The 22,599-nt window shown below is 52.5% G+C and overlaps 5 protein-coding genes and 1 non-coding gene across 6 annotated transcripts; 5 read left to right on the forward strand and 1 right to left on the reverse strand.

The window, feature by feature from the left end:
- Window positions 1–2,500: 2,500 nt before the first annotated feature.
- Window positions 2,501–3,630, forward strand: BZA05DRAFT_15637 (uncharacterized protein). The gene is made up of 2 exons (XM_051479044.1): window positions 2,501–2,740; window positions 2,800–3,630. The coding sequence occupies exons 1-2, from the start codon at window positions 2,633–2,635 to the stop codon at window positions 3,484–3,486; spliced, it is 795 nt and encodes a 264-aa protein (XP_051344438.1). The 5' UTR covers window positions 2,501–2,632; the 3' UTR covers window positions 3,487–3,630.
- BZA05DRAFT_15624 (uncharacterized protein) lies at window positions 3,631–4,623 on the forward strand. The gene has a single exon (XM_051479041.1). It carries the CDS (start codon window positions 3,775–3,777, stop codon window positions 4,555–4,557), a length of 783 nt encoding a protein of 260 aa, XP_051344439.1. The 5' UTR covers window positions 3,631–3,774; the 3' UTR covers window positions 4,558–4,623.
- A 2,378-nt stretch (window positions 4,624–7,001) lies between these two features.
- BZA05DRAFT_450759 (uncharacterized protein) lies at window positions 7,002–10,432 on the forward strand (the record flags this gene model as incomplete). The annotated part of the gene is made up of 4 exons (XM_051487416.1): window positions 7,002–7,366; window positions 7,571–8,633; window positions 8,686–8,757; window positions 8,813–10,432. 4 exons carry the CDS (start codon window positions 7,002–7,004, stop codon window positions 10,430–10,432), a joined length of 3,120 nt encoding a protein of 1,039 aa, XP_051344440.1.
- Window positions 10,433–10,994: 562 nt separating this feature from the next.
- BZA05DRAFT_414595 (uncharacterized protein) lies at window positions 10,995–11,751 on the forward strand (the record flags this gene model as incomplete). Its single annotated transcript, XM_051485262.1, has 2 exons — window positions 10,995–11,302; window positions 11,700–11,751. The coding sequence occupies 2 exons, from the start codon at window positions 10,995–10,997 to the stop codon at window positions 11,749–11,751; spliced, it is 360 nt and encodes a 119-aa protein (XP_051344441.1).
- An 87-nt stretch (window positions 11,752–11,838) lies between these two features.
- Window positions 11,839–11,912, reverse strand: BZA05DRAFT_t20. Its single transcript has one exon. It is a non-coding gene; the product is annotated as a tRNA-Val (tRNA).
- A 7,868-nt stretch (window positions 11,913–19,780) lies between these two features.
- On the forward strand, window positions 19,781–21,303 carry BZA05DRAFT_15757 (uncharacterized protein). Its single transcript, XM_051479057.1, has 3 exons — window positions 19,781–20,385; window positions 20,466–20,708; window positions 20,813–21,303. Exons 1-3 carry the CDS (start codon window positions 19,887–19,889, stop codon window positions 21,187–21,189), a joined length of 1,119 nt encoding a protein of 372 aa, XP_051344442.1. The 5' UTR covers window positions 19,781–19,886; the 3' UTR covers window positions 21,190–21,303.
- Window positions 21,304–22,599: the final 1,296 nt, after the last annotated feature.

A 22,599-nucleotide genomic window follows, 5' to 3' on the forward strand; every position in this document is an offset into this window, starting at 1 on the left:
TTGCATTCAGTCTTTCCCCTCGATCCCGCCATCCCATCATCCCAGCTCAACCAGCCAACCATGAGGTAAGTACCCAGCATACCTATTACCGGTACATATGATTACTATGTAGAATACCGTAGTTAAGGCTGTCCGGTGTTCGATATCCGCTACATACCTAAGACCTTTTTTGGTGCGGCGATCCGCGGACCGCAGACCGCCTCCTTCCTGTATCCCACGAAGCCGGAAAACCGGCGGGCCCGGGGCACATTGTTCGCGATTGAGTTTGTGTTTGCTTTTATGTTTGCTTTTGATGGATTGGTGGGGGTTTGGTTTGCCGTACATACCGGACATACCGCCGCTTCCTGCCCGCCGCCGCCGCATGCGGCATGCAAGGCTTGGACTGTGGAGACCGGACGGCGGAAACTACGGTACTATCATGACAGTAACGAGAAAGCCGGTGCCTAGATAGGTACTCAAAATACCAAGCTTTGAATGCTGGGGATTTACAGATCATGCGAAGGCGTACCTACCGTACTCCGGTACTCGTAAAGTATGTAGAGTATTGTAGAGCAGAGTAGGTAACCGGGTGCCAGGTGGTAGTTACCGAAACCCCCATGACCGTGGGGTAACTTCATACCGGCATGGGCCGAGGCTGACGCTTCCAGCTCAAGCACAAGCACGAGCTCGAGCTCGAGCTCAAGCTTTTTTCTCTTTCATTTCGGTAGTTAGATGAGCTTGAAGCTTCACCCCCATATCCAAAAAATTCCTCGATATAAAACTTATAAAACTGAGGCGTACTGGCGGCGCCGCGGGGCACTGGATGCGCTCCCGTGGAGGCCGTGGCGTATGTACCTTATGTATGCGTATATAGTACCCGAAGTAGGTATCCCGTCGACTTTAGGCAGCCGATGATCCCTATGATCCATCATTACCGGTTCTTCCATGCCCCGCCTCGCCCTGATCTGGCCTGCCCTGACGATTCGGGCGACGTTGCATCTTGGCATGGGGCTTTGGAGTACTCTACTACTCGGTACAAAGTACCTATGCGGCCCGTAATAGATACGTACTCGGCAGACATGCATTCGTATTTCGCAGCGCTGGGATAGCCTGGAGAGTTGATATGCTGGTCAAGTGATTTTTATGTGCCTGGATGTACTCTAGATCTTGGGTGAAGAAAAGAAGGCTTGCAGTACGAAACCAGAAAGAAAAACCTACACTGACCCGGGCCGAATGCGCCGGATCATCGGGGCTCGGAACCACTGGTGTGCTTCCTCCGATTGGGTGTTGACATAACCAGCCGAGGGGAATCGGGTGCCGAGCTGGCGGACCGGCAGATGTAGAGTAGGTACAGCAGGTACGGTATCTCGACCTGTACCACCCAGTCCGCCGGTTAGTTTGGTGATGCGTGGTGGTAGTTGGTTCTGACCGTTTGGAAGCGAGTAATGGCTGGCAGAGGTTATACTGGGTGGTCCGTGCAGGACCACGGAAGCGGGTATCACAATTATCTCGCCCAGCTGCGGCAGGCGATCGATTACCCATCACACTGGGAGAAGGGCCCTTGAATGCTGTGATCCTGAGCGGGTATAGGTGGCCGAATTCGCGGAGAACCGGGGAACCGTAGATTTCCATGTGGCGTTGGTCGATGGGGGGAGGAAGATGAAGTCCAGTAGTTATGCAGCAGTGCCGGCACTCTAGCTCGCCAGTGGTTTGCCATCCCACCGTTCGGATGCTACGATCCACTGAAGTTCACTATCGTGACGTTCAAATTCTCTTGAACACTCGCATGCTGTCCATGGGAACATCACTCGGGACTTCCGTTTCTGGCAGTCCAGCTTCGGGGGCCGCCGAGGCGCTAGTTAACGGTCGAAGTGGCCAATGGCCGCCTCGCAAGACGGAGCCCATCGGGATCCTCGCTTTGGTTCCACATGCGACCGCTGGGCGTGCCAGCATTCGCGCCAGCTCGTCTTGTGGCGTCACCAAAGGTGGTGGTGTTTCGAGAGTGAATGGAGAGCTAGGGAATCGCCAAGGTCTCGGTGGAGCCGGCGTTGCGATTTCCTTGGAGTCGATGGTCCGTTTAGATACCCATAGTAGGTAGGTAGGGTAAGTATCTAAATACCGGTATAGGTACCTGGTGCATACCGACGCTCCGGCAGTGCGAACACACGAATTACTACGGTACCAGTCCACGAAGCCGCCGCCCATCTCACCTCTAGTTACCGGCGGGCCAAATCTCGTTAGAGAACACAAAGCCCGTCCCTGAGAAAGGCGGTCGTATTTCCTGTTCGGCGAACGTTTCTCGAGTACCTATTTTCCTCACCCACGTACCTACCGCCTACGTAGCTTTGCGAGCCGGGATGTGAAGTCGCCCGGCCAATCAGAGTCTCCGCCCTGCATCCTCAGTTTAGGGCTGTGGTTACACGACACGCCTCGAACCCCTCACCCATGCAGCTTGCATGATGTGATGTCGCCCGCCCTAATTCTGGTACCCGAGCTTTACCTGCCTACCACACTCACCCCCCCCCCCCAAACCATGGCCGTGCGCCGATGAGACTCCTTTAAGAGCCCTCTCTTTCGTTTGGCTTCTTCTTTGAACACCCTCCCACCGTATTTGCTCGCTCTCTCGAAATAAAATAAAAATATCTCCTGGTCTATGCATCTCATTGATCCCCTACCATTATTGTCACCGAAGACCACTCGTCCCTCTTCAACTCTACTCCTCCGGCCCACCGTCGACACCATCACCGACGATAAGCTCACTGTAAATGCCTTCCCCCCCTACCTTTTGTCGCCATAACCTCACATAGACCCCGTTGAAAGACACAACTTTCTGCTTCTCACAGAGAATCCGCTTGCACAATGTCCGCAATGGCAAACAAGTCGCGACCGATCCCCCGGCCTTCCACTCCGCGGCCGTCGACTCCACGACAGAAACATCGCGTTATGAAGCCTGCAACCGTGCAGAAGAGTCTGCCCACTCCGCGGCCCTCGCAGTCTCCTTCCCCGCACGTCTCGCGGCCATCGACGCCGGCAAACACGGTCGCCCAGAACCGCCGTCGCACCGCACCCAAGAACGTAACGTATACAAGCACTTGCGCTTCCAACGGCCCTCAACAGCAGTCTACGGTTAACTGGGACTGCGTCTCGTATGTTGTCTCGGACCAGAAGATCCATTCCGCATACGAGAAGCCGACCATGGAGCCCGGTACAAACACCGTCACATCCTATGGTCGCATCGTCACCACTACAACCACCACAACCGTCACCACCACCATCGCCACCACTGAGATCCTACATCCGGGTGAGACTGGGTACGAGGAGTCGTTGGCGCGACAACAGGCTTTGACACTGGCTGCGCCCGAAGAGCGCCAGATGCTCGAAAAGCGATTCCAGGAGAGCAGGTCTTGGTCGGCGGGTACGAATAAGGCCGGTCACGAGATGCTGCATCAGGATCACCACCGCAGTGCAGAGCCCACCAAGGCTATTTACGACAGCATAGATGCATGATTCATGCACTCACTTCCTTGCCATCTGATTTTTTGTTTTGGACCACGAACATGTGGACTCCTCCCCCTTACCCCCCTCCCCTTCTCCCCCCACCCGGGGCGGGACACATGGCTTTCGAGGACTTGCAGGAGCCAGGTCAGTTTCTTTTTTTTTTGCCTTGTGTGATACCTACACCTGCCGTGTGTTCCCGCCCCGCTACATCCTCCCGGAATATTGGACCAATACAACCTGGACCCTGGAACGTGCCTGCCCGCTTGGATTTAAGTCGAGCCATTGGAATCTCCCTGGATGAGCGATCCGCCCTCAAATGCCTGGATTGGACTGGATTGTAATGAAGAAAGAAAAAAAAGGTTGGCCGGACCTGCCATCTGTGACCGGCCCGGTCAAGGAAACAGTAAACACACCCATGTGCCTCCCGCCCATTTGGAAAGCCTGGAATTGGAACCTCCCCCTCATTGGATTGGATGGCCACTGGAAGTCGCTGCCCCTGGACGTCGCTACCCTTGGACTGCCGGATCAGGATCTGCTGGAGGACGACGAGGACTTTGCGATGCGGGAAGGTTACATAACGGCCACAGAGCGAGGCGCTTGGTGTTGTGGTGTTGTTGGACTTGTGCTTGGGGCTTTATCCGGGGTTCTGTCTTCTTTTTATCCCTTTTTTCTACTCTTTTTCTATTGACCGTTGTTTTCGTTCCTTTCTGTTTGGACTGTACCACTTGGAGGGTTTATGGAGCGGGAGTTTTGTTTTTACCACCTTTTTCCTGTTTTTGTTTTTACTTTCTGTTGTTCTCGTTGGGGGTTTACTTTCTTATCTTTTGGATTCGTGCATTCGTGGGGGAGCTAATTCAGTGTGATATGACCGGCGGCGGGTTTCAAAGAGGAATAATTGAAGTGGAATGGGGTCGGGATTGGATTGGAGTGTTTCTCATTTCGCTTGACTTACGAATGTCTACTGAAGTACTACTCTTACCGCCGGTGGTTTCCTTCAGCTGTTGGTTCTGGTGCTTGTTCTACCGATGGACTCGCATGGTTCTGCTTGCTCTCTCTCTCTGCTCTCTCTGCTCTTTCTAGTCTACTCTACTCTACTCTGATCTTTACCAGTATGATACCTACTACCTACGGATCATGCAATGACATAACATGACGAAGTTCTGATTCTCCAGGTTCGTGGATAAACAAAATAGTCTTCACGATGAAATACTACTAGGTAATGGAGACACTTATTCTCGGATGTACCACCCGCATGTGACTTGTGATTAGATTACCGGTAGGCTCACCGGTAGGCTCAGGAAAGTGAGACCGGCGAGGCGAGTCGCCGTCATACCTAAGCGTGATCATCCAAGATCCAGCTGATACCGTAGGGAGCGCAAGAACCCGCACCGCACAGCACCGCACTGCAATACTGGTATCTACTGTGCATACATGCCTGCGACTTACGAATAGGGAAAAAGTTCGTGAGAACTCTACTGGTCAGTACTGTTGGATACTGTTGAGTACTGTTGAGTATTGTTGAAGGGCGGTGTGGAAGTAGCTGGCGTGTCCGTGTCCGTGTCCGTGTCTGCGGAGCAGCCAGCCCCGCTGCCCCGGCCCTGTCGGTGGCGATGCGCATGCACCGGACAGGGAACCGAAGTATGGAGTGCCTCCCTTTGGCCAGGGCCGGCCGGCTGGCTCGATTCGATCCAGCGAGCGCACACCCCCTAGCATCCAAGCTTATCCGCCAGGCTATCATCTACACACCACCTGTAAGTACTGTATACCACCTACCCGAATAGCCATATGTTTCATTCCTATAGTGGCGCAGGGCAGTCGGTCCATCGGTCAGTCAGAGTTGGCCCGATCGGCGCCGCGCGAACTCTTGGGGCTGATTGGTGCGGCTAGGTTTCGGAACGTGCACAGCCAGCCATATACACATACGTGAGTGGACTGTAACTAACGGGGAGGTCCCAGAGATAAAGCCTAAGGGCTTGGGGTTGCACCAACGGGCGTCTTGTAGGTACCTACAAGTGTCTGACTGGACAATGGCAGAGGCACAAGGTATCACTCGCTCGGGATAGATATCGAGCCGAAGGGATGGGATGGGGTTAAAAGAAGGTTTCGCTTCATTGCCATGATCTACCCACCTAGGTCGTATGGAATCAATTATCCAAGCGGATAAATAAAGAATCTTCCACTCCAGCGCCCACCAGGCGAATGCGATATCTAATAAAACTCTGGGTCGTGGCTCGTGAGGTTTAACTTCTGCCTTAGGTACCCAGATTATCGTTCAATCGTCTGGATGAGTTCCCAGATATCTCGTTCCTTCCGTCGGGTCTATGGCTCGGACTCTCGGCAGGAGGATTATTGTCCAGACGGGGTTAAGGTTTGGTAGGTGCCTGAAGACTGAAATAGTGTCGGTCTCAATGTAGCCCGTATGTGTACCTTAACTTAACTTTCGGCACTTTAGTTCCATGGCCGTGGCTATTTTGTGGTGGCTTTGGCTGGAAGTCTGGGAAGCTTAGGGTGCAGATTCGGTACATAAGTCTAAGATGGACCGATCTCCCTTGGTACCATTGTAATTTCTATGAATTATGAGAGCGCACGTGCCGGAATGTCCAGAAGTAGGTGGGAATTGTCTGGTCGGTTGAGAGTGAGGTTGGGAACGGCTCGGTACAGGCAGGAGAGTGCTCCATAGGATGCAACGGGTTCGCCCGGCCATCCGTGGCATGATGGATCTGTAAGTAGGCTTTCTTATTCGGAAGATAATGGTATTTCTTATATCGTGACTTCGGATCCCATCGAAAGAGCACGGAGTCTGGCCAACCTCCACTCAGGGAATGAACGTCCCACTAATTTTGATCCACCGGCCATACCATGGTCCATATGTAGCATTCAACCATCCGGCAATATCTTAAACCTCTGGATATAGATACCTCAACGCCCCCTCTCTCTCTCACGGCCAGTACGTTAGAGGCCTCCTTTCCCGACTCCACCGGAACATGCCGCCTTATGATTGCTCATTCAGTCACCTCTTTGTGGTGATACGTACAAGTGCCTAGCAGTATCACGTTCATCTTCATCGAAACCCACTCGGCCGCACGTGCTTGATCTTCATCGGAACCCGCTCGGCCACACGAGTGACAGCTGCAGCATGCTACGACCTGAAAGCAAGATGAATGAAATCCTCTGGCGAGAGGCGGATAAGCCTGAACAGAAGAAGGTCCGACGAAATACTCGAATTTGCTGTCTTGAGCTGCATTTTGTACCATATTGTACTATATGGTTGAGCTGTGTGCGCTTCGACACGAGTTGGAACAGCTGCAGCTCGCCCGGAGTAGTAAACAAACTGTTCCCTTCCCTTCTCACCAACTCACCTCTCTTTCTTTCTCTTTCCACTACAATTACCACTCCCTCGCTCCCCCTCTTCGATTTGAAAATCTCGCCGATATCACCGCCATCCAACCCGTCAATCTGTTGTTTGATTTCGCCCGACAGATATGTGCCTGACTGCCCCCGCTGACGAGCTGCAAGACCACAATATGTCTGCTTTGGCATCGCCGCACGACGAGTCGCCGGCTCATACGCCGCTTCCAGTTTCAGCATCCCCGCATGCCGACTCGCCCGCTCATACGAAGTACCCTGCGAGGACATCTTCGCGCACTGAATCGCACGCTCATACGGTGCATGCTGTTGCAGCATACTCGCCCGCTGAGTCGCCCGCTGAGTCGTCCTCTGAGTCGTCCTCTGAGTCGCCTGCTGAGTCGCCCGCTCATACTCCGCTCCCCAATCCAGCATCCCCGCTCGCTGAGTCGTCTGCTCATACGGCGCATCCTGTCTCGGCACACTCGCACGCTGAGTCGCCCTCTCATAAGCCCCACCCTACTTCGACATCGCCGCTCGCTAAGTCGCCTGGCCTTACCCCACTCCCCGCCTCGACACCAAACAAGTCGGCTGAACGACCATTCTCTACTCTTCCTCTTCCTGTCACAGTTGGCCCCTTTCATCCACCCCTTCTGCGTCGTCCCTCCACTACAACTTCGCTCACTCCCCTCACTACTCCATCTCTCTCCCACCCCGTGGTTACACATTCGAATACTCATCACCACAGTCGCACTCAGTCGCTCAGCTTTGCAAACGTCGCCGACTTTGTTTCGCAAAAGAAAAAGAGACTATCACTCAGCATGACTAAGATGAGCAACAAGCAGAAAAAGAAGAAGGAGGAGGACCCCAAGGCCGATACACCGGCGTTCACGATGCACCCGGGAACACCTGTTCGCTACGATCAGACGAAAGACAATGAAGATTCCCTCCTTGAGCAGGATCCGAGGCTAAAGTCGATGACACCGTTTCAGAGATTGGCCGCCGGCGTTCTCCCAAAAGGATCTCCCGGCAGACCGGTGACTCCGCCAGACCCATTCGCTCCTTCCGCGAGTACCTCACCTCCCTCCTGCCCCACGAGACCTCCTCCTCCCCCTCCTGTTACGCCCACCAGAGCTCTGAGGAACATGCCGCACGCTCCGACTGCGCCGTTCCGTCCGACTCCCGCCCCGAGGGTTGAACAAGAGAGTGAAGGTTCCAAAGGTACCGATGAATTGCCTCAGCAGAAGAGAGACCTGGCCGCCCAGCGCGGACCTATAGGCACTGGACATCGTCGGGCTCGAGCCCAGACAATCAACGAGTATCCGAGTACCGCTAGCCAGGTTGCTCCGAGAAGTAATTCGACCAACCATATCGAGAATGCGACGAGTTCCCCCATGAAGATGCTTGGAAGAGTGTTTGGTGGACGCTCCACCACCCCCGCTGCACCTGCTCGCCCTCCGAAGCCGGAGACTCCAGACAGACCTCCCGTCAAGATTATCAGGTCCCCGATGAATGATGACTCGAGACGGGTGGCGCATTTCGGATATGCGGATATGATGGCGGCTGGTGGAGATGTTAGCAGCATCGCGGCGATCCCCAAGTTCCAGGAATCCAGCGGCCAACAGGCAAATGCCCGATATACGAAGATGATGGACGGCCTCAAGTCCGATAGCGAGAGGAAGGCTGAAGAGCTCGAGATTTTGAAGGCGGCATTCGCTAAGATTGCTACCGATCTCAAAGCGGATGCGGAGAGGAAGGACCAGGAGATCACGGCATTGAAGGCTGCTGTTGCCGCTTTGAGTGTCGGAAAGGTAATAACAGTCACCCGATGGTCTTATGGCAATCTATTAACTCAAAATCTAGGTCACCACAGTCGCGAAATCGACCTGGGAGATGCTCGAATCCAAAGGTCTGCTGAAGAACATCCTCGGAAGGGTGAGGATTTCTCTCTCGAAAGCTGCTATGGTGCACAACTAATACATGAGAGCAGCTGGCAAAGAAGGACCTGTGTAGCCTGACTAGGGTCTCGAAGTACATGAAGAGTGTGGCAGAGCCTGTCCTCTACAAGGAGCTCGACTTTTCGCCGAAGCTCCCCCACGAATTTTCGTATGCGTACCTCACGTTTAGACTCACGAAGCTTCTACGTGCTGGAAATGGCCCCAAGCTGGCGAAGTACACCACGTACTTCAGAGTCGGATCCGGTTGGCAGGAGAACGCCATAATTTACTTGGACTCATCCAATCCCAAAGAGCCGGCGCGGCCACTAACCAGCCCGAAGAATATCAAAGACGGAGAGCTTGAATGGTCCATGGAGAGACTCAAGGCGCTTTTGGACAATGAAGGAGTCCAGGGAGGAGATGGCGGGGCCAAAGAAGCCAAGGCTTACATGAATGCAGTTCTTAACTTTACGGAGGAAGTTGAGACTTTGATCTGGGACTCGCCGATCCCATTGAAGATCAACAACAATGGTATTCCGTTCAAGCTGGTGGAACTGAAGACCTTGAAGATGAACCTCGGAACTCCCACTACGTTGCCTTCCAGGGAGCCAGGCAAGGAGGCGCCGAAGCTGTACTCGTACCGACCGAACATCAGTTTCCTGAGATTCTGCTGTTTGGTTACGTTGAATCTCTACAACATTGCGACCAGAGATAGTTGTTGGTGGTCGCACATCTACCTTTTCGTCAGCCGTATGGCTTCAAGCCTACGCCACCTCACGTTGGAGATGTGTCCGATAGAGGACATTACGGCGGTGCGTTTCCCTCAACTGTTCGTTCCAGGGCAAGACCTCGATGGTTTGAGGAACCCAGTCCACATTGGATGGGATAACCGGTTCAGCGTTGCTGGTGGAAAGGGTCTTCGCATTGAGACCCTTCAACTCCGTGGCTTCATCGTCAGTGAAGACACATTCGACGATGTTCTGGATCCGGAGGTGCTGCGTACCGTCAAGTTGTTTGGCTGTATGCGAATGAAGGAGTGGGAGATGAGCAATGCTCATGCTCGCCACATCAAGAATTTCGAGACTGATGGTTGGGGATTTCTCGGCTCCGCCCTGCGTATCGCCAAGCACGATCCCAAAGAGATCGTTTTCACGCCGACGGAGACCAGGCCCATGGAAGAAGCCCTGGGAGAACTCGTCAAGCGCAGCATGACGATCAGCAAGCTCAAGCTTTCCGCTGTCTGCTTCGTGGAGACCGATGCGATCAAGGTCTTCGTGGGTTCCGGAAACGGTGTTAGGCATCTCGAGATCGCCCTCAAGAGGGAGCAGTGGGACCACTTCGTCTGGAACCTGCACAACCTTCGCCACATCGTTCATGTGACGGTGTTTGTGGACGAGGGTGGCAAGAAGCCGACGAAGGGGCACCGCAAGCGCTACCCCGCCGACGATGCCGAGGAGATGGTCACTACAATGGGCCCCAAGACCTTGCGCGAGGTGGGAGTCGGAGGTCACGTCTGGGCCATCAAGTGGGTCAACAAGGAGAAGTTCAAGCTGGTGAAGATCCAGTCTGTCCCGGCCAACCTCTCCCGCCAGGACTTGGCCGGCGCTACAAAGTTCCTAAATAGTGGAGCCAAGCTGGTTGACGTCCGGAGAAAGGTGAAGACCACCAAGTAAACGGTCCTTTAGACCCGAGGTGTGGGTTGCGTAGTTAAAATTTCCTGAGGCAATCTAATTTTGAGATTGCCAACTTTTGTTTTTTCTTCTTCAGTTTTTCAGTTTTTCATTTTTTCATTTTTTTGTTGTTCATGATACCATTTAGTAGAAGACAGCGGTGTAGGGAAATATGTGTGCTCTTGTGGAAATAATGCGTGGCAGGTGGCAGCTTAGATTCAGGTATAGATGTTCTTCTGGAATCTGATGTCGTTTTACCCTAGGGAGGATGCCACAGACGGGGATTGATCTGGATATTAGAGTCCATGCATTCAATTCATACTGCTGAAAGACGTCCTTTTCTACAGAACAAAACTGTGCTACTTCTTCATATGCACAATTGATCAGTGGACCATAGGTCGATCAAAACAAGCCCTCCCTCCCCCATGGTAGGTGCACTCAAACGGCCCACCGCATGTTACGCCCCTCTCCACCACCCCTTCGCATCCCTTCCCAGCTCCACCGTACCGAACCCCAGCCTGGTACACACCCCGCCGCCTCACCACCTCACCTCCCTATCGACCCAATGATAGCCACTCGGCGCCCACTTATCGTTCTCGTTCTCGTTCTCCCCACGGCGGGCATCTTCGTTCCTCTTCAGCGCACGCAGAGCCCAGTACCCCACCATCTCCTTCTCGGCGACCATCTGCTCGGCGTGCCGCCCGAGTTGGACTTCGGCGGGATGGGGAGGCTGAAGAGCATCGTTAGGTTCGAGAGCGGGTGCGGTGTGGTGGGGTGGGAGTGGGGGGAATTGAGGGATTGGGGAAAATTCGGGAAGGACGACGATGGCGATGCCGGTGGGTACGGCCCCAAGGACTCGCGCGAGGAGGGAGGGTGTGTAGGAAGAGAGGCCAATACGAGCGGAAGAGAAGAAGAAGAAGACGGAAGATATGCAAGATTTGCCCCCAGCAGTGGAAAGGCGTGTTCTGAACTACATACGTGGCCGAATGCTGTTGATACGACAAGACAGCAAAGTTTGGGTTTGTGAATGACGAAGGCGGGAGAGTTTGGATCCTCACGAAGAATGTATGCACGTCAAGTGCTTTAAGACTGACGGCGGGTCATAGAGCTAAACACGCCGTACTAACAATTTCATTCATGCTGAGCCGAAGCTGTTAACGTGGCGGTATGGTATATCAAGAATCGGGTCGTACATAGAGCTCTTGGAAGATTACCGTACGAGGCTTTACTCTATATGATCAGAATCCTCGCTCATAATCTTTTGTCCCAGCGGAAGTGACAAAACGTCCGTCGATTCATCGCAGCTTGAGAACGGATGCTAGGTTATTTTGGTGGGACGGCTAGATACTGTATGGACTAAAACTTTAAACCATCCATCGACCTAGTGTGACCAAAAAAAAAACGACGAGTGACTTCACCCAGGCTCGATCTGGGGACCTTGTGTGTGTTAGACACATGTGATAACCAACTACACCATGAAGCCATTGCGTGTCAGAGTTGGCTAGAACCAGATATGAAGACCACTCAATGTCTACAAGATACTCGAAATGGATATTGCTCTCGCAGCACTGCGCGACATTGCGCGAGTGACACGTTGTGGATACGAGCACCCATCTGTTGTTGGGAACAGCAGCAAAGCAGCATAGTAAAAACTTCGTTTCCTCGCACAGCATCCAGGGAGATGATGTTTTTATTATAGAGGAAAACCCGAAGGTAAAAAACCTCTCCACGTAAGGGGCGGTATGTCAGTTCGCTCTGCTCTTGCCACGCTGTTGTGCTTGCTCTTGACTCTTAAATCTTGAATTTTGAAGGATTAAAAGCGGAGGTGGGGGGGTATAAAAGCGGAGGGAGGGAGGTATAAAATAGGAGGGAGGGAAGGAGAAGGAGTGGCTAAGGTAGGAGGGAAATCAGAGAGGAAGGACGGAGGAGGGGTATTTATCTGTGCGGGCTTGGAGGCTTGGAAGTTGATTTTCACTACTTGGTAGCAGATAGAATTTAGTTGGTCGAAGTTGAAGCACAAAGTGTAAGCTTGAAATGAGTGTGACTGTAAAACCCAATTACGTCTCAAGCCCGACGACCCCAGCAAAGATTCCCAGCTTCCCGGCACTGAAATTTGATCCTTCCGACATCACGACCGCCGTTACATACAACATGGCGTGAAGATGCGCCGAGTCCCTCGGGGAGTGAAGCTGGTACCGACTCCCTCGCTCGCAATAACATCCCGTGGGTTAGCAACCTCGGCAGGCTCGGCGGGATCGAGTGTTTTACCAACCTTGATCTTCGTCGGTCGTACGATATTGCCATTGACGATATCTCACCATTAGCAAGCCCTAAAAGCAATTTTCCAAGTCCTGGACTAGAGAATATACCATGTCGAGCCGTGTACTAAAGTCAAAAGCATTATGGCAGCCATCTATGAGGGCGCTTTTAACACGACACTCTTGACGAAAAAATACTAATATTAGTATTTTTCCCCCAAAATTCTCGTCGTAAAATAAGGCTTAGTCAGGGTTTTCAAATTCCCGCTCTTTTTGTTGAATATGGCTTCCACAATCCTGAGTGCAGTGAAAATCAGTCCCGACTCGTAAGCCTTCTGCAACGCCTACTGGCCGGCCCGCCTTAGAATCTCATAAAGGTTCCATATGGGCTCTGTAGGGAATTTTGAAAAACAAGGATTAGTAAGGCTTATACGCTCATAAGTATTCCCTAATGACTTCTTCTGACAAGTCTCATCGCTTGCAATGCTTATCACTTATCGATGCTCTTCATTTCAAGATGACTATCACTTGTTCCGTACCCTTATACACTTAAACTACTCTTCTTCCCCGCTTCCCAGTCCCCGGCCACCATTCCCATACCGTCTCCCGCTCACTATAGTACTGTGTTCCCGTACCTCTCCTCGTCGTGGATAACTTGCTGGTATCGAGGGGAGGAAGTAGGAGAAGTGATGCAGGAGCTGTCAGCGAGACGATGAAGTGATGGAGGGCCTAGGAGGACATGTCAGCGAGAGGAGGAAGTGATAGGGGAGCTGTGGGCAAGAGGAGGAGCTGTCAGCGAGGCCATGAAGTTATGGAGGACCTATCTGGGACTGGACGGACGATTCCCAGGCCTGGTGATGGGGGAGCTGTGGGCGAGAGGAGGAGTTTGTTAGAAAGATGAAGAGGACGGGCCGTGGGCTCGAGAGTTTTAAACTGAAAAATAAGCTTCATCATATCTGTCTTCAGAAAACTCTGCGCCTAACCATACGCCGAGCGTGTGGCGCTCTAAGGATTTTCTGTCTCGAACTAATATATGCCATAATGCTTCAAAAAGCCTGCCAGTTTCACAGTCATTATTGTACGGCAGTGCTGTGTATTTCAACAATAACAATATACGCCTGACGAAAGCTATGAGGCTTACAAAAGTGAGAAGGCCGATTTATGCGATGGTAGTTTTCGCTGCATAGGCATTATGTAGGAGTTACGACAATTTTAGGGAAATTGGAACATCAGCCTTATTTTGACATAGCCCTTACGGAGGCCTCACGAGTTCAACGTGCTTATAGCTGGCTTATACGAGGACTGTTTTATTTCGTAAGCCTATTCAAGCCCTACATAAGGCTAACGACATTAGTACACGGCTCAATATGGTATGTATCTATTATGCTGCCCAAGGAGTTTCGGTAGGTTTTTGATCTGTAGCGAGGTATGGGCAGAAGCCTTGTCGGTGTTTGGTTGGCATGACTGCGGATTGGTGGGGTGAATCGATTCGCCGGAGTCTTGTTGTCTTGTTGCAGATCCGGGCTCATAACCTGTAGTTTGGGCGGTGCGGAAGTTCAGATCGTATGGACGGAAGGTTTGGTAGAGAGATAGAGGCGGAGAACAAGTGATTGAATTGACTGTTTTGCTTGGTAGAGATAGGAAAACGGCGGAAAACATGGGCGGTTTATATACAACAAAATGACAAGAGGTACAGTGCTATACAGAACGACACCTGTCTTCCAATCCTCGAGCTTTCTCTTCCCACATTGCGTATGCCCATTGCGAATAGCCATTGCGTGTCATATCTTCTCCCACATTACGCGTCCTAGATTTTGAGTTTGCCAGGCTGTGGTGACGCACTTTTCTTCAGCAGTTTCGCAGCGGTCGGGCTGTCTGAGCGCCATGCGCGATAACCACAGTCTGGTCTACTATCACCGCCGCACCGCCCATCGTGTGGAGTACCTAAGTAGGCATCGGTGTGTCTCGGGCAGGTTTCCACAGCGCGTATGCATAGCTCAGTGGAGATGAGTGCAATGTTCGACATAGTCCGGTCCGGGCTGAAGTCCGGACTGGACGGGCCGCCAAGATCTGGTCCCGTCCGGCCATTTGTACGGACTGCTCAAAGGTAGTCCGTCCAGTCCAGTCCATAAATCTCGTGGACTGCAGTCGACTACAGTCCGATTTGCACTTGGTTCCACTTAAAAAAAAACACTTTTGGGTGCTGAAAATTGCCTATCACATGACATTCCAGCGCGTTCTTCTTCCATCGTGCCTTACTTTGGCGTGATTTTGCCAGTGCTAGAAGAAAAAAACTTGCTTCATCTCTTGGTTTTAGACTGCAGTTCGTCCTGGCCTCGATTTGTTTTGGACTAGGCAGTCCGTCCGAACACCGCTCCCGGACGGACTACCAAGATACAGTCCAGTCCCGTCCGAGGCTTAGGACGGACGGACTGGACTATGTCGAACACGGGATGAGTGTTGATCGGACGGGGCGGTCGGTGGAAGGGAAGTCCAAATGCAGATGTTTCTGGCTTGTGCGTACATACCTCGTAGATACGTAGATTTCGGAATGGCATCCACTGTCAGATCACTACGGTACATATCTCGAGCTGTTCGACTTTGACAAGCGGCGAGAATCGAGGATATCTATTTAAAGTAGCATTGACTATTGGACTATTAAATCCAATCGGATGGGCCGGGCGACGGGCGTTCGTGCCGGTGTTGGTGTTAGATTTCGATGCGGCGACCGACAGCGCGGCTCGGGGCAAAGCCGGGGAATCGCTGGCTACAGAGAGAGACAGTGGTGATTAGCGACCGGATCCACCTGGGGGAAGGAAGAGCTATCCCCGGTCCATGGCGAGGGCGCGAAGGAAGAGGCGGCTTGGCGTCATCGGTAAGCACCGGGGAGAGGAGACCTTGTTGAGACCTGGTGGGTCCGATGTGTTATGCAGGTGGGACCCGATGCAGCCCGATGCGGTCGTTTGGACGTTGAATCCTTTCTGTTGTCACTATTCCTGTTCTTCCTGTTCTTCGGTTGGTCTCTTATCCTCATCGCCCTGTACATCATCATAATCATCATCAACGACCGAGAATTCTGCTTCAATTGATCACGCTTTTGTCCCTCACCTGCCATGGCCGGCTGACTGATCAAGCCTCCTCTTCCGAACGCGTCCGGTAACTACCGTACCTGCTCTACGCACTGCTGTTGTTTGAGGCACTCTGCAACTTCTCATGGCCGTCCTGGTCCGCAACGCAAACATCCTTTCGTTGTTTCCGTGTTCCACTCACCTCTAGACTCTACTATGATACCTAGTGCCCCTTTTTCTCCATGGAGTGCCAAGACGTGCATGTTGTCCCGTTCGAATGACTGATTCACTTTTCCAGAGCCAGCCGAAGGATTGTCGGTGGGGCGGATAAATTGATCGATTGACCATTCGAAACAGAAGAAGCTAACGACCCTATTAGTGCGGCGCATGAAGTCCAACGGAGTCAGCATGGAGTCTGGACACCATCCGTATCATGTGTAACCACTCCACACACCACCCGGCGACATCTGTTGTTCTACATACATGCCCCCTTCCCCCACCGCTCGTCATTGCGTGGGCCCCCACTCGGAACAGGATAGGGATGAAGGGTGGAAGTGGAACATTGCACATTACACATTACAGCAGACAACTAACTAACTACACCGAGTCTCAGACATGTCATATCCTGTCCGGAATAGTCCCGTCTGGAAGGCTTGATTGGCCGGAACGCTTCGTCAAATACTTGGGCTGTCCCTGTGATCCTTCAGCATGAGCAGACGTTCGGAAGATCCCTCTTCTTACCTGAAATGCATGGCTGTTGACTGTTGGAGGATTTGGCATTCGCACCATTCTCGGACTCGACCCGTCTCCTGCCCATGGGGTGGCTGGACGTACATGGATACTGGTGGGGTCGGCCTCCCTTCGGTTCGGTTAAACTACTCGTTTCTCTTTACGATGTTTTTTTTTCTCCGACGCACTATCCGCGCTCGTTCCAGTACAGCTTTGGATGTTCTCGAAGTGTCTCCCATCCATCGGTCAGGACTGCAAGCCCCCCAGAAATGCGCAGGATGATCGAGCAGCCTTTCCTTTCCGCCGCGGCTTGCCTGCGAGAGGGTGCAGGTAACTGCGTGGTGCCGTGTACGGGTCGGCGAGTCATTTTGGCCGGCAACAGCAAAAAAATACGGTACAGCGGGACACCACGATTGAGCAATGAGAACTCGGTGACCCGTCTGCGCTAGGACCTCAGTGTCTCAACCGAACTGAACGCGCTCAACTCCGAGAAAGCCAGATTTGGCGATCCCCATCACTGCTCGTAACGAATACGAATCGGCCGGAGCATCGAAACACTCGACTCCTCCATCCACGGCGGACTGAGGGAAAGTGCAACTTGCATGCTCTGGACCAGTGAAACCGTTGCTTCCCCAGATCTTGGCGGCGTCGATCCTGCCGACGCTATTCGACCGCATTCATCGGAGCGAGGGTGGGGGTGCCAACCTGCGAACCCTGGAATGCATATTTACATGCTTACTTGGTTACTAAGTAGCGTACATTAGTATCCTTCCCAGCCAACTGTCTCGGAGACGACACCGAGCTGATGTAGGGATTGCGCGGTAATCGTGTTAACAATTAGCGTCCTCTTTCTTCTTTTTCTTCCGCCGTGTACAGCAAACTCGTTCACGCCATTGTCTCGCTGCAGTACCTACCCCGTATCGATCCTGGTCTTTGATTCTCCTCCCATCCGGGGCCCCCGTGAGAATTGGGATCCATAACGAGCCCTTGTCCAATCCCCGCAACGACAAGTCAGATCCGCCAAGCGTCCGGGTTAGAGCGCTTTACTGGCAGGCTCGCTGGGGAGACCTATTACAATCGACTTTCTGTACTGGTCAAGTGTTTGCTCCTTTTTATGCCGCCGCACCTTTAAATACTGTCTTTCCACACCAGGCCCTGGGTGGCGTCAGGGAAATCCCCCGACTGGGAACTACCTAGATTCCATTCGGTACGGTACTCTACTCTACCCAAGTACATACTTGGAAACTGGAATAGGAGACATCTGACACTCGGCGTCACCTAGGTAACTGCTCTACATATCTACATGGTATTTTCTCTAGTCGGGATATTGCGTTCACGGCTCGCGGTCTTTCTTAGTTACTAGTTATAACTAGTATGTACTACCAGTACATACCTAGTGGACGTTGGCCGTCAGCACGTCACGGGAATTGGCGGACGGGTGAAACCACGGAGGGTTCGCCTTCTAGGGAGGCGAAAGACGCTAAAAGTCGGCAGTCGGCAGAGCGTACGGGTCCGTAGTGGAGATTCACCTGCTCGTCATGCGTAGATCGGAAAAGTTCAGGCGCCGAGCAGACATATACGAGGGGCCCGTGCCGAAAATTGGGGAAGGGGGAGGGAAGGGGGACGATGGTGATTAGCAGTTGGCAGTTGGTCGACAGCGGGATGCCCTGGTATTTACAATCCATACCCCAACATTTCGCCCGTCTCGAACTTGCTGGTTTTCTCGAGGATTTCTCCGCTGCTCCATCTTGGTAGAGCACATGCGATGCAAGCTCCTTGAGTGGCGTCTGCAGATATTTGTGGCCAAGACATCGGATATCCAGTCCTTTCTCGGCAGTTTCCTTTTCACTCCTAAAGGGCTACATACGAAATGAAAAATCCTCTGCGCTCGTCGAAAAGGGAGGGCCATAGGCAAAACCACGACTGCATATGCGGGGCACAGACGACGGGGCTTACTCGGTAGACATAAACACTGTCACTGCTATGTACCCAAGTACCTACTTCATCCAACGCTGTTTCCACGTCCTTTAGCTACCGAGTGCACGACGACCGACGGTTGAATGCACTCAAGCTGGGGGCCGATATCAGAGATATGTACATGCCTGGGTTTCTGGGGCTGGACGGGTTCCGCAAAACCTTATCAGGACTTCATTTCGGGACCAACTAACTTCGGCCTGTGTCCGGCCGGCAGTCACCAGTGGCTTCTGGCCTCGGTGTGCACTCCTTTTGGGGCCGGTCGTGCTAGTTGCGGCGTGGTTGCGCGGACTGGAACTAACTAGCTGTCCCAAAGAGGTTTCCGTACCGATGATCTATGCGCTTTTGGGGTGTCCATCCCGATGTAAGTGTGATATCGGTACTCTTAGTAAGTACTTACCTAGATACATACCAAAGGATGCTCATTGATGATTACCTAGATATGACACTTACTTTGCCATAGGGCGGGTTATGCCGAGCGGACTTGCCTATTCCTTCCCTCGTCAAAAATATTTCACGGCAACGAGGGGCGAGTGGGGGAGACTGGAGGTAGTCCGAATTTGGTTACCAGCAAGTAACAGCCCATCAGCCGGCTGAAGAAGGCTGGCTTATGGTGCGGGCATAGGTGGTGCGGCGGCGGCAAAGGATCCCTTAGTCGGCCGCACAGTCGCCTCACCATACCACTTGACATCAGCCCGACATCATAACCTACACACTAGTCGCCTCCACCCACCAATCTCCCCACCGCTGGTGTCGTAGCTCGGGGCCGTAGAAACAACTAAAGGGATGGGTGAACAGCGTAAACGAGTAGTCGAGCCACCTACTCTACATACCACTTAACGGTTGGACGCTGGAAAGAGATGGGGTATGTACTCTACAACATACGGTACCTTCCCAGGCCTCCCCAGCTGGCGGAACTTCGAAGTACTTTACATCACCACGACGTCCAAACACTGCTGAGCTGAGCGGAATGTCCCAAGCGAAGGTGGGAACCCGAAACCGAAGACATTAGCGTTTCTTCCGATCCACCAACCGAATCACCAAGAAACCTTCCATCTGATCCTGATCCCCACTCTCCTGTATGCACTGACAGGCCTTGGGCTAGCTGCAGCCTGCAGCCTGCAGCCCATGGTTCCTGGGTTGTATCGGAGCCCATACCCCCCATCCCCTCCCCCCAGTCGGTGGTGATCACCCAGGGAAGGACGAGAAATTTCATGGGATCCCCGATCGCTGGCTCGATTTATGTACGGAGGGCTGTACCTTTTGGGCAGGATGAATAAATCTCGGAGCCTGCCCTCGCCCGTCAACCGATTTCCATAGCTACATACTCGAGCTTCTACCCATACACACGCACATACATACCTACATACAACTACCGCAACCACCTTCACGACCAGTCATCCAGCCCTCCCCCCGAACGAATACGTCATGTCATTAAGTACGGAGAAAAGCGAATTCTTCCTTCAAAATACCCTCATACTCTACGCCATCGGAGCCGTGGCTGCGATCCTTCGAATCATCATTCGATGGCGTCTGATGCACCGACTCGGCGTCGAGGAATGGATCATGATATTCGGTCTCCTCTGCTGGACCGGCGACACGGCGTTAATCACAGTCACCGTGAACAAGGGAACGAATCAAGTACCGAGCGACCATAGGTTGACAATGTCGCCACACCAGGTGCACGAGAGGGAAATCGGCTCCAAGTCCTTCATCACCGCATGGTTCCTCTACGTCACAGCGATCTGGGCGTGCAAGGCTGCCATCCTGATGTTCTACAAGCGCCTCACCGAGCGTGTCATGGAGCCAAAAATCAACATCGCCGCTGCAGGTACACTGGGATCCACCTATCTGGCCTGCATGCTCTCGCTTTGCTTCGTCTGTCGGCCGTTCTCTGGCAATTGGACCATATTCCCAGATCCCGGACGTGAGTTGAACCTGCATTCAATCCCCCCACCACCACCCTGCTCGGTCAGTTTTTGATGCGGATTCTTTCCCCTCCATTAGCGGCTTGCACGGAAGGATTACACTATGTGTGGATTGTCGGTGTCCTCAATATCATTACCGATCTGATGCTCCTCTGTATCCCGATCCCGCTCCTCATCCACCTTCAGGTGACTCTCACACGCAAGATCCTTCTGGGTGCTCTCTTCGGTCTCGGAATCTTTGTCGTTGTCGCCACTATTCTCCGCATCTATTTCACCGTGGTTGGTGGCAGCATCTCCAATATGACTTTCTGGTCCATGATCGGTATGTAACCCCTCCCCACTGGCACCTGAGCCGATCACGCATGACTGTATGCGCATAATTGTATAAATGTATTGTACTGACTTGGTTTTCTCCTCGTCCTCTAGAAACCTCGACCCTATTCGTCGTTAGTAACGCCCCCGGAATCAAATCATTCTTCACCAGCAAGAAGAAGCATAGCTCGAGCAACGGTAACTCGGGCAGCGGACTCTCCCGCTCGCACGAGATGAACAGCAGCATCGCGCACACACACTCCACCAATAACCACAACAAATCGCGAGTCCGCAATAGCATCACGGGCAACAACGGCAAGAGCACAAGCGATTCACAAGAATGGATTGTCGATCCCCAGAATCCCATGGTGATCCACCAGAGCACACGCATCGACGTTACCGTCGAAGGTGCCAGCTCCGATTCCACCAAAGATGACAAGGCCCCGAGCTATCAGGTCTCGGCAGAGGCAAGAAGTCATAATAGTAATTAATGGTTCGTTCATGTCATGTGTATCATACTCTGCCATCGTATTGCTTTTCTTTCCTTTTTCTCTTTCGGTCCGTGTGTAAATCCTTCTTATTGTGGCCTGGGGTGTTTTGTTTCGGTTCTTCTGGTTCGGTCGGGTCGGTTAAGCGTCGGGTTTAAATTTTGGATCTGTGTTTGATTCTTCCTTTTGTTTTTATTTCCTTTATTTCCTCTTTCCCTTCTCCTGACTGAATGAATTTATCACAGCGGTGGTGGAAAGGGGGGCTGGGCGGTGGGTGGCGTAACGGTGTTCGTATCATGACTTTCCGTTTTTCTTTCTTCTCCCTTTTTCTTTTTCTTTTCCTTACAGGTCAACCATTCACGGCCATAAATACAGATCCAGAGGCACATGGCAAATTTATTTCGTATATAATGAAATAGTTAATGCTGAGCATCGGGAGTTTCAGTTTTAGTTAGAGTGCCCACTGCCATTTCCCGATGTCGGCGTATCAGGCGAATTCGCATGTACAATACATATGAATACCATGTATATAGATGGGATATTTTCGGGACCGCACCGGGACCACGAACACGACTGCGACTGCGACCGGGACCGCGACCGACCGGGACCGGGACCGGGACTGGGAGGGAAGGGTGTGTCTGTACGTATGTCTGTATGTACTCGTACGTAACAGCGGGTGTTGTCCCGTATGAAAACGTATAAACGTACGATGAGTCCATGACCGAGCGACTCTGCGTCTATAGTACCAGGCGGTCCCGACTCCCTCAAGGTCTCGTGGGTGGTTTTGTTTTTGTTTTTGTTTTTTTTGTTTCTCCTCTCCGTCCCCCTCCGTCCATCAGTCCATCAGTCCATCAGTTCGCTAGGTAGTCCGCCAGTCCGTCCGTAAGTCCGTCCGCCAATGTGTCCGCCCAGTCTGTCAGTCCATCCGTCCGTCAGTCCGTCGATACCTATCCGAACGTTTTGGGGCACGGCCGGCACAAAGGACTCAATTCAAGCCACCGCACCTGGCCGAAGCGCGGAAAAGACGAGCTAACTACCGTACCTTAGCATGATGTTATGTATGTAGTTTAGGTAAATCCTGATCCTCCGCTATGATACAAAGATACATACCCGAAGAAATAAACCATGCTATGCTACTTGAACTCGCGAAAGTGCAGATCTTACATACGGGGTAGGTATTATACTACGCATCTACCACGTACCTACATGAGTGTGTACCTGCTTAAGTTACTTGCTTATGGCTTATGTATGGATGGATGGATCCCCCTCTCCCCGCCCAGACCAGCCGGCCCTACCCAGTGCCCAGGCCCCAGACGAGACTCCAGGAGCCGACCCTGCTGATCGATGCTCCAACTCTCCGACTTCTCCGAATTGGTAGGCATGAGGTATGTAATACGAAAGAACGAGGCGGAC

Source organism: Tricharina praecox (genome assembly GCF_024521635.1).
Source record: "Tricharina praecox strain CBS 144465 chromosome Unknown BZA05scaffold_1, whole genome shotgun sequence".
NCBI classification, from domain to species: domain Eukaryota; kingdom Fungi; phylum Ascomycota; class Pezizomycetes; order Pezizales; family Pyronemataceae; genus Tricharina; species Tricharina praecox.